We start from the raw sequence: 11,497 nt of genomic DNA on the forward strand, positions 1-11,497 counted from the left end.
GATGTGTGATCTTGGTGGTTTGGCATCCCCTATATAATCCATCTTTTTATCTTTTTTTCATCGCATCGCATCACATCTCTACTTTTCTGCACATCTTTTCATAAAAAGACAAAAAAATACACTTATTTAGATCATCACAAACAAATCTGCATGATTGGCAAGACGAAAGAAGTGTATGTAATATATGATGATAATTAAGAGATTTAATTTTATAATTTTTAAGTTTAAGAGATCAAAATGATACTTGACAATATTACAAGGTTCCCAAGTAAATATTTTAAAATAAAATCATCTTAATCTAACTGTCATTTGTCATAATTGACCTAGTAAGAGCATCCGCATCAAACTAGCTAAAGTTATTTTTTAGCTAGTTTAATGATACTATTCATAAAAAACAGGCCTTTATCAATCTCGCTACAGTAGGTCGCTAATTTACGAGTGTTACAGTAACTTGTTACAACAAGCGAGACACTATTCATCGTTACAATAGTGTTACCGGATGTCCGCTCGGAAGTCTGGCCGGTCAACCAGTCAGCGCCCAGTATTTTTTTTTTATTTACAATTTTACATTTTGTAAAACGTAAGAATTGTTTAGTTGATAACTCATCAATTTAATTATAAAAAAAGAATAACAAATATTTTAATAAAATTGAGTTAAAATATAAAGTTTGATGCAGTGATTAACTAAATTATAATTTGACTAATATTTTAAAGAGCCTGATATTGATACTCTAGTTTGATAATTTTAAAGTATAACTATGTCTCAATTGTACTGTGATTGATAAAAGTAATAAGATTTAAGATTTCATGTTGATTAATTAAAAAACAGAAGGAAACATGATCGATCCTAATTTGCTAAAAACATGACCACATGATATCTTGGAGCAAAAAATAATTTTTACTCTACACCTACCTCACCTCACCTGAAAAACCCCACGTTCAAAATTTTGTTGCCCTCTCCCCCTCTCTCTCTCTCTCTCTCTCTCTCTCTCACCAACCAACCTCGTATATAATAATATATATTAGTTCACACATAGTGAGAGAAACATAGTCGACCTCTCTCTCTCTCCCTCTCTCTCTCTCTAGCCATGGCTGCTTCCTCTGTTTCCCTCTCCCAAGCCTTCCTCTCTGGGTCGACAACTCAACAACACTCTGATCGTCTTGTCGTCCCTGGCTTCAAGCTCACCTCATTACCAACCACCCAAACCCGCCTCCTCAGGCCTTCTCTTTCACGCGCCTTCACACCCGCGAACAACCGCTTCGGATCACGCGCCGCCACTGTCAGGTCGGAGCTACAAACTCTAGGTAATAAGAACGACACCGCATTCGCATTGGTCGATAAATCCGTCAACACGATCCGATTCCTCGCGGTCGATGCGGTGGAGAAAGCGAATTCGGGTCACCCTGGTCTGCCCATGGGTTTTGCTCCGGTGGGCCACGTGTTGTACGATGAGGCGATGAGGTACAACCCCAAAAACCCTTATTGGTTCAATCGCGATCGCTTCGTGCTCTCTGCTGGACACGGTTGTATGTTGCAGTATGCTCTGTTACACCTCGCTGGCTACGACAGTGTCAAGGTACTCTACATTTCTCTCTCTCTCTCTCTCTCTCTCTCTCTATCTAGTTGTTTGTTGTTTGAGTTTGAGTTTGTTTTGATTTTGGATGGCGTGAATTGTGGGTGTTGTTGATTGGGTTTGCTTTTGTTATTGTTTTTGTGAATTGGGTTTGTTTGTTTTGATTATGGGTATTGGTTATTTGTGTTTTTTCCAAGTTTGGATCTCGGGAACAATTGTCTGGCTTGTTGGCTCGTTAAAAACTTGTTTGTGATTAGTTCATTATATAAACAAGTGGACTTTGAATATATTTTCAAATTTGTTAATTTTCCTAGCTAAGCTACATAAGTTTATACACAATATAAGAAATCAAACTAATTGAGCTCGACTTGTGATCATTTTGATTGAAACTCGTTTGAGATTGACTCTGAAAGATTAGTTTGAGAGAGTGAGAGAAGGTATAGAGTGAGAGAGAGACTCTGAAATGTTTGTGTATTGATTGATTTACAAAGAGAATGAAGTCTCTCTTTATTGAGAGAAAAATGGGCATTGGATACCACCATTACCACCGAAAGCAAAAACTATACAATTAATAATATAAAGCTAAAGCTAGTCTATCATAAAGCTATACAATTAATAATGATAAAGCTAAATTAATAATGATAAAGCTAAAGCTATTCTAACAGCCCCCCGCAAACTCAAGGAGGGAAAGCATCAACCAAGTTGAGTTTGGAAACAAGATCATTGAAGCGGCCAGGAGGATGAGCCTTAGTGAAGATATCAGCGGGTTGATCGACTGAAGCAATAGGAAGAAGATGAACAGTGCCACAGGTGACATGCTGGCGAATAAAATGACAATTAATCTCAATATGTTTGGTGCGATCATGAAAAACATCATTGTGAGCAATCTGAATGGCACTCTGATTGTCACAGTAGAGAGGCGTAGGAGCAGATGAAGAAACACCCATATCAGCAAGGAGCCAGCGAAGCTAGAGAAGTTCCTGAGTAGTATCAGCAAGAGCTCGGTATTCAGCTTCGGTGCTAGAGCGGGCAGTGAGGGATTGTTTTTTGCTACGCCAAGCAAGAAGAGAATCCCCTAAGAAGAAACAGAAGCCCGTGGTGGAGCGTCGATCCGTAGGATCCCCAGCCCAATCAGCATCGGAAAAGGCACGGAGGTCAAGAGAGGAAGAAGCCGAGAAGTGAAGACCATGGAACATAGTGCCTTTGAGGTAGCGAAGGATACGGAGTAGAGCAGTATAGTGGGGAGTGCGAGGAGCCGACATGTACTGACTGACAATGTGAACAGCATAGGCAATGTCAGGACGAGTGACTGTGAGATAGACAAGACTGCCGACGAGCTGGCGATAAAGAGTAGCATCAGAGAGAAGAGTCCCATCGAGAGGAGTGAGACGAATCTGAGGATCAACCGGAGTAGAGGCAGTTTTGCAATCAGTAAGACCAGCTCGAGCCAGAAGATCGGATGCCTATTTGGCCTGGGACAAATAGGAACCAGTAGAATCATGAGAGACTTCAAGGCCTAAGAAGTAGTTAAGAGTACCAAGGTCCTTCATCTCAAACTGTTGGTGGAGAAATTGTTTGAGGTGGAGAATACCAGCTTGATCATCACCAGTGATAATCATATCATCCACATACAGAAGAAGAAGAGTAGTACCATGAGAAGTAGTCCGTATAAAAAGAGCAGAGTCATAGGAGCTAGAGGTGAATCCGAAGTCATGAATGGTAGAACTGAACTTAGCAAACCAAGCACGAGGCGCTTGCTTGAGACCATAAAGAGCACGCTGTAGTTTGCAAACCTGATGAGGTTGAAAAGTGGACCCAGGTGGGGGTTGCATGTAGACCTCTTCAAGAAGATGACCATTGAGGAAAGCATTTTTGACATCCATCTGAAAGAGCCCCCAGTGGCGAGCAGTAGCAACAGCAAGTAAACTGCGAACAGAGGTAAGCCGAGCAACAGGAGAGAATGTCTCCTCATAATCAATGCCATATTCTTGGTTGAAACCCTTGGCAACAAGACGAGCTTTGTAGCGTTCAATAGAGCCATCAGAATGTGTTTTGATTTTGTAAACCCATTTGCAGCCAATCGCAGTCTTGCCAGGAGGAAGATCAACAAGATCCCAAGTATGAGCTTTGTCCAAGGCATGGAGTTCATCAGTCATAGCTTGCTGCCAAAGAGGATTAGTACAAGCCTCACGATAGGAGGTAGGTTCATAAGTAGAGAAGGCAGCAGATCCAACAATATAATCACGAAGATGGATAGGAGGTTGAGTTACCCGGCGGGGTCGACCCGTAGGAGGATCGGTGGGAGGAAGAGTCGGTGGAGAAGGAGGTGTGGCAACTAGAGGTAGACCTTCAGGTAGAGCAGGCTGGACAGGATCAGGGGTGAGCAAGGGCGTCTCGATGGAGGAGGAACCTGTATCAAATTCAGCAGAGAAAAGATCGATGGAAGGATTAGTAAACAGTGCAGTAGTGGAAAGTCCGGGTAAGTGAAAGGAGGATAGCGAGGAAAACATTTGGTGTTCCCAGAAAACGACATGGCGGGAGATACGAAGACGTTTAGAGAGAGGATCCTAACAGCGAAAGCCTTTATGTTCAATGCCATACCCAAGAAAGCAACAAAGACGAGAGCGAGGTTCAAGCTTGGTGTGTTCATGGGATTGAAGTAGAACAAAACAAGCAGAGCCAAAAACCCGGAGATTGGCGTAAGGAGGGGGAGTGCCATGCAGACGTTCAAAGGGAGTTTGATTATGGATGACAGGGGTAGGAGCACAGTTGATAGTGTAAACAGCAGTGAGGGCAGCTTCGCCCCAAAAGTGTTCAGGACAGGAAGAAGAGAGAAGGAGAGCGCGAGTAGTGTCAAGAATATGCCTATGTTTCCGTTCAGCGCGGCCATTTTGCTGGGACGTGCCAGCACAGGAACGATGAGGCAGTGTACCATGATGCTGAAGAAAGGAAAGGAAATCTGAATCCCGATATTCCATAGCATTGTCAGAGCGAAAAATTTTGATGGTTTTGGAGAATTGGGTGTGAACCATTTGTGCAAATCGATAATAAATGTGTTTAAGTTCAGACCTATTTTTCATGAGAAAAAGCCAAGTAAACCGGGAAAAATCATCAATAAAAACAACAAAATAGCGGGATCCCCCCATAGTAGTAGTAGGGGAGGGCCCCCAAATATCCGAATGTATAAGATCAAAAGGGGCAAGAGAAACAGAAGTACTCTTATTAAATGATAAAGTAGGTTGTTTGGCAAGTTGACAGGGTATACAATCGAAATTATCGGGAATTACATGACCCAACTGTCCACTAGAAACCAAAGACCTTAAACGAGTAACAGAAATATGCCCTAAGCGACAATGCCAAAGATGAAAGGGAGATAATAAGGAAGTAGATGTAGGAGCAGCAATCTGAGGAGAGGCAGGAACATGAAGGTGAATGAGTTCATAGAGACGTCCACGCTTACGGCCGATCCCAATAGTCTGCCCTGTCTGAGGGTCCTGTACCAAACAATCAGTAGCAGAAAAGGTGACAGTTAGACCAAGTTCACATAATTGACCAATGGAAATAAGGTTTAAGGTAAGAGCAGAGATATGATAAACGTGAGGTAGAGATAAAGAAGAGGTGGAAACAGTACCAACATGACGAACAGACATGAGGGAACCATCAGCAGTATGTATTGAGGGAATATGAGGAGATGAAGATAAGGAAGAAAAGATAGTAGAACTGGAGGTCATATGATTACAACAGGCAGAGTCAAAATACCAAGAAGAGTTACTTGGGATTACAGACAAAGCAGTAGGAGGAGGTGTACCAGATGAGGAGAGAAGTTGTTTGAGCATGGCCTCTACATCCGTTGGAGAAAAGTGAGGGGTAGATGGAGCAGGTGACTCAGAGAACCCTGCAGAGGGGGCAGTGTCAGTGTGATGAGACTGATTCTCGGAAGCAGCAGCAGCAGTGTGATAAGACTGATTCCCGGAAGCAGAAGTAGCAGTGTGATGAGACTGGTTGCCGGAACGATGAAAACTTCCCCGGGAAGAGCCACCGCGAGAGGAGTGGCTATTGGAGGATGAGCGAGATGGATTGCGAAAACAATCCTGTTGCAGATGACCAGGACCAAGTTTGTTGCAGTAGCGGCAGGATCTGACGGGGCAATTGACCAGGAGATGGGTTGAAGGAAGGCCCCGATTCTGACAATAGAGGCAAACAGTTGTCCGCTGGGTAAATGATGGCCGGGACGGAGGAGTGGCAAGAACAGAGTCCACATGATGAGTTTGAAGAGTACCTAGACGAGTCTCCTCTGATAGCAACTCAGAAATGGCTTGTTCAAGAGTGGGCAAGGGATGGCGATGAAGCAGAGAGGCACATACGGGCTCAAAAGAGAGGGTAAGAGCCATGAGAAATTGCACCAACCTTTGCTGGTTGCGATGGTTAGTAAATAAAACTGCATCTTCGGGGTCATGCCAGGTTGGTTCTGAAAGAGCAAGCTGATCCCAAACAGAGTATATTTGAGAAAGGAAGTCATTAATGGACTGAGTGGATTCTTGGCGCATGCGGTGAAGTTGGTTCTGAAGTTGATATTGATGGGCAAGACCAGTAGTCTGGTATCGTTCTTTCAAAAAATCCCAGATGTCTTTCGCAGGAGTAGTTACAGAGTCAAGCTGAAACCGGCCAAATTGAAGACTGATAGAGGTAACAGAGGTATTACGAAACCAGGTAATGATTTGGTAATTCTTACTGTCCCATTCCTCAAGTCGGTCTTCATATGTAGCAGTATGAACAGGAGTTTCAGTAGTGGCACTGTCTTTGACTGGTTTAGTCACATCCCCGGTGACAATTCGCCAGAGCTTCTTGCCTTTAAGAAAGGAAGACATGGCTTGGGCCCACAGAACATAGTTTGAACCATTCAGAATAACGGAAATGGGATGGGAGGTGTCAAGACGATCCATAATACTAGTTAAGTAGGATTAAAGCAACAGGAAGAGACCTGTAGGAGCAAAATTTGGTAAAACTGAGTGTACCAGTGAGTCCGGAAGGTCGAAAATAGCCAGAAAAGGCTGCTGGACAGAGATGATGTCAGCGATGATGTCAGCGGCGCACGTTAGCAGAGTGCAGGGAGGAGCACGTTAGCAGAAAGGCGGCGGCGCACGGTAGCGAACAGGCGCAGGCGCGGCGCACAATAGCCGTTTTGGCGCACGCGGGTGCAATGTAGTGAAGCGGCGCACGAAAGGCGCACAATAGCAGGCGCGGCGTACGGGAGTGGCAGGGCTGACGTCAGCCGCGGTTGTGTGGGCGCGTGGAGGCGCGTGGCGGAGGTGAGTGGCAACAGATGGCGCGTGCGGGCGCGTGTGAGAGTGGTGGCGGAGCTGGTGACGCGCAGAAGGTAAAGGCGGCGCGTGTGGGCGCGTGGAGGGTGTTCTGAGAACGGGCTAGGTGCCGTTGGAATCGTGAGAAAATTCCGAGCGATTTGATGTATGCCACTGTGTACGGGACTAAACACCAAAATCGAAAATTGCCAGAAATGTAACACTGGGCTCTGATACCATGAAAGATTAGTTTGAGAGAGTGAGAGAAGCTATAGAGTGACAGAGAGACTCTGAAATGTTTGTGTATTGATTGATTTACAAAGAGAATGAAGTCTCTCTTTATAGAGAGAAAAATGGGCATTGGATACCACCATTACCACCGAAAGCAAAAACTATACAATTAATAATATAAAGCTAAAGCTAGTCTATCATAAAGCTATACAATTAATAATGATAAAGCTAAATTAATAATGATAAAGCTAAAGCTATTCTAACAGACTCGAAAGACTTTGAACACATTTTTAAAGTTCATTAAGTTTTTAAACTAAGTTTGAATAATATGCTACTTGCCTAAACTTGACTCGGTTGCGGTCGAGTGACTGATTGCTGGAGGTTGAATCAAATTGTGTAAAAATTTGGTTTCGACTCAATTGCCCATAAAATTGAAATACACAAAAGTCGATATATCTTGGTGCATTATAGCCAATTAAGGCAAACAAATCAACAATTTTGGCATTCAAAAATTGTATAGTAAAGTGTCAATTCAAACAAATTGGGGCTTGGAAGAAGCAAATGGACCAAACAATTGGTGAATATAAACTCAAGTGAAGAAATAGCAAAATGAAAGATCTTAGGATATTGTTTGAATCTATAAACATATCCTTAGTTTCAGCTTTTTATGTATTCCTTCGTGTAGCTCTTTGTTAATCAAGAAGCGAGAACACAGTGATATTTTTGTCATGTCCACCATTTTTGTGTTAATGCTCGACACGGTAAGGATGTCTGAATTGCTTAATACACTTTTAAGTGGCTTTGCGTTTAATTTCTCCACTCTTGTTGTTCTGGAATCATATCATTTAACATTTTGCACTCATTATGTTTCTTGTTAAAATAAATATAAAAAAAATACAGGAAGAAGACTTGAAATCTTTTCGTCAATGGGGAAGCAAAACACCTGGTCACCCCGAGAATTTTGAGACACCAGGTGTTGAAGTCACGACTGGTTAGCCCATATTCCTTGTACTCCAACTTAAATCATTGTCAGCATATGTAAAAAAATTCTTATATGCTGACATCGTATTTTGCATTTCCGTGTTCCTTGTCTAGGACCCCTTGGTCAGGGCATTGCTAATGCTGTTGGTCTGGCCATGGCGGAGAAGCATTTGGCTGCTCGATTCAACAAACCCGACAATGAGATTGTTGATCACTACACGTAAAACGTCTTGCTTGCTATTCTCTATGTCCTGCTGTATATTTAAATGGAGATTGCTATTATTATTACTTTCACTTATTCTTTCTTTCTCTACTTTACTGCATAGAGCTTAGGGTATTTGATGTAATGGCACCGGTGTTTTCTTAGGTACGTAATAACCGGGGATGGTTGTCAAATGGAAGGAATTGCAAATGAAGCTTGTTCCCTTGCTGGACACTGGGGACTCGGCAAGCTGATTGCATTCTATGATGACAATCACATTTCCATTGATGGAGACACAGAAATTGCATTTACCGAGAATGTTGAGAAGCGCTTTGAGGGATTTGGGTGGCATGTCATATGGGTGAAAAATGGAAACACTGGATATGATGACATTCGTGCTGCCATCAAAGAAGCTAAGACTGTCAAAGACAGACCTACTTTAATCAAGGTCTTGTTTCCCACCTGATATTATAAATCTTGAAAGTTTTCTCAGCTGTTATTTTCCAAAATTGTGTTATGCTTTATAAAATTTTCATTTACAGGTAACAACTACCATTGGCTATGGGTCCCCAAACAAGGCAAACACGTACAGTGTGCATGGAAGCGCTTTGGGTGCTAAAGAGGTGGATGCCACGAGGAGTAATCTTGGGTGGCCATATGAGCCATTCCATGTGCCCGAGGATGTTAAGAAGTAATATCATTAACAAGGTTGCATTTAATGTTCCCTTGAATAAGAGCCTAGATCTCACATTGAGCTTCTTGCAACTGACAGGCATTGGAGTCGCCATGTCCCTGATGGAGCTGCTCTTGAAGCTGAATGGAATGCCAAGTTTGCGGAGTATGAGAAGAAGTACAAAGAAGAAGCAACAGAGTTAAAGTCTCTTATTAACGGTGAATTGCCTGCTGGTTGGGAAAAGGCACTTCCGGTAGGTGGAGTTCCATTTGCTTATAATATTCCTCATTAACACTTTTGTGTGCTATTTATGATTGTGACAATAATAAAATGAGAAAATTTTGTTATGAACTATGTTACATGGACTAGGTATGGTGTCGGGTACGGGTGCGTAATCCAGAGATTGGATCTATCAAATTTCAAAATTTAGTATACCTGGACTAGGGAAAAAAGGATCATATTTTTATATTTTTAATTCATTATGTAAGATAAAATAATGTTATATATAACATACATTGTCAAAAATGCATTTTACTCATTTTATAACAATTATACAATAATATATACATATAATGATAATCTTAAATACAAATATATAAGAAGTGTTAAATGTGAGGTACCAGACATATATCTCACACCTTTGTCCAAGTGTCTAGTGTCCAACACGGGTATTTAATTTAATTTAAGAGCCCAAGTAACATCAGTTATGAATGAATATGGTCATTCTCAAGCTCAATTTATCTCTTCTTGCCAGACTTATACACCAGATAGTCCTGCTGATGCCACCCGGAATCTGTCCCAGCAGTGCCTTAATGCCCTTGCAAAAGTTCTTCCCGGGCTCCTTGGTGGCAGTGCAGATCTTGCTTCTTCCAACATGACATTACTAAAAATGTTCGGTGACTTCCAAAAGCACACCCCTGAGGAACGTAACGTTCGATTTGGTGTTAGGGAGCACGGTATGGGTGCCATTTGCAACGGCATTGCTCTCCATTGCCCTGGACTCATCCCCTACTGTGCAACTTTCTTCGTCTTCACTGACTACATGAGAGCAGCCATGAGGATCTCTGCCTTGTGTGAAGCCGGAGTTATTTACGTGATGACTCACGATTCAATTGGGTTGGGAGAGGATGGACCGACCCATCAACCCATAGAGCACTTGTCAAGCTTCCGGGCCATGCCAAATATTTTAATGCTCCGCCCAGCTGATGGCAATGAGACTGCTGGTGCGTACAAGGTTGCGGTTCTTAACAGAAAGAGACCCTCTGTTCTTGCTCTCGCCCGGCAAAAGCTTCCCAATCTTCCGGGAACATCAATTGAAGGAGTAGAGAAAGGCGGGTATATCATTTCAGACAATTCTGTGGCTAATAAGCCAGATGTTATTTTGGTTGGAACCGGTTCAGAGTTAGAAATTGCTGCCAAAGCGGGAGATGAGCTCAGGAAGAGTGGAAAGACCGTTCGTGTTGTGTCGTTGGTTTGTTGGGAGTTATTTGATGAACAATCTGATGCATACAAGGAAAGTGTTTTTCCAGCTGATGTTTCTGTTAGGGTCAGTATCGAGGCTGGATCGACATTTGGGTGGGCGAGGATTGTTGGAAGCGAGGGCAAGGCAATTGGGATCGACCGCTTTGGAGCTAGTGCCCCGGCAGGAAAGATATACAAGGAGTTTGGAATTACTGCGGAGGCTGTGATTGAAGCTGCCAAAACATTATGTTAGGCGTGTGTGAGTTTTTTACATATTGAATTCGATGGAATTATGGGAATGGCTTTGCTCTCTGAAAATCTGAGTTGTCAGTGCAGGAAAACCGGGGAAGACAGGTTTGAGTGCATAAAAAGGTAAAACGCCACTGGGATTAATAAGAATGAGACTTGAATTAACAAGAATAAGAAATCGAGTTTTTCTCCTTCTCATTTTCCTGTTTCTACTTATTTTTCAGTCTGATATGTTTTTTTCTCAATGGAGTTCTGGAGATTATTAGTGGAATTAAAGGTCTTCAAGACTCCCATTGGATGTAACTTGGATTTTGCAATGTTTTGAAAAGACTGTTCATGAGAAGTTTCCAACATATATTTTTGGGGGTCTTTAGTATTTGTTCTGATTCTGTGCTTTCTATTTCAGAACTTTCCATCAGATGTGAGGGATAGGTCGAACAGATGGTTGTGGAACAAAAATTCTTTGATTTAATCTGAATTTAGAGGGGATGTGAAGCACTAAAAGTGCATTGAAAAATCAATGTGTGGCTGGGATTTAATCTAGTTGCAGTTGGAACCACAAGTGGGTGCTGAAGCCCTCTCATCACTGTCCACTTATCCATTTTGTTGCATTATTTGATGGAAGAAGAATATCCTCCCTCCTACTTTTGTTCTTGATACATAAAAATTCTTAAAACAGAATATGCAACTATATATCATTTCAAGAAACCCTAGGATTTTTGGTTCCCTAATTATTCCATGTTCCGTCGGTGTCTCTAAACAATGATTGTGATTGGTTCATACAATGGAGTCTACCCTTTTAAGTTGGTGATTAAGGAGCCTTGTG

The 11,497-nt window shown here is 42.2% G+C and overlaps 1 protein-coding gene across 1 annotated transcript; it reads left to right on the forward strand.

Moving 5' to 3' along the window:
* Nucleotides 1-925: 925 nt before the first annotated feature.
* Nucleotides 926-11,026, forward strand: LOC114256926 (transketolase, chloroplastic). The gene is made up of 7 exons (XM_028196613.2): nucleotides 926-1,577; nucleotides 8,006-8,096; nucleotides 8,201-8,306; nucleotides 8,454-8,736; nucleotides 8,831-8,979; nucleotides 9,061-9,214; nucleotides 9,716-11,026. Exons 1-7 carry the CDS (start codon nucleotides 1,089-1,091, stop codon nucleotides 10,673-10,675), a joined length of 2,232 nt encoding a protein of 743 aa, XP_028052414.2. The 5' UTR covers nucleotides 926-1,088; the 3' UTR covers nucleotides 10,676-11,026.
* The last annotated feature ends 471 nt before the right edge of the window (nucleotides 11,027-11,497 follow it).

The sequence above is a fragment of the Camellia sinensis genome, chromosome 1 (assembly GCF_055761805.1).
Source record: "Camellia sinensis isolate YWXY chromosome 1, ASM5576180v1, whole genome shotgun sequence".
Classification (NCBI taxonomy): Eukaryota; Viridiplantae; Streptophyta; class Magnoliopsida; order Ericales; family Theaceae; genus Camellia; species Camellia sinensis.

Excerpts from the sequence above, each read along its gene's own strand:
- LOC114256926 (XM_028196613.2), top strand. The coding sequence starts at position 1,089 with ATGGCTGCTTCCTCTGTTTCCCTCTCCCAAGCCTTCCTCTCTGGGTCG. Across the intron at positions 1,578-8,005 it reads CTGGCTACGACAGTGTCAAG|GAAGAAGACTTGAAATCTTT; the intron begins GTACTCTACATT and ends AAAAAAATACAG. Across the intron at positions 8,097-8,200 it reads AGGTGTTGAAGTCACGACTG|GACCCCTTGGTCAGGGCATT; the intron begins GTTAGCCCATAT and ends TTCCTTGTCTAG.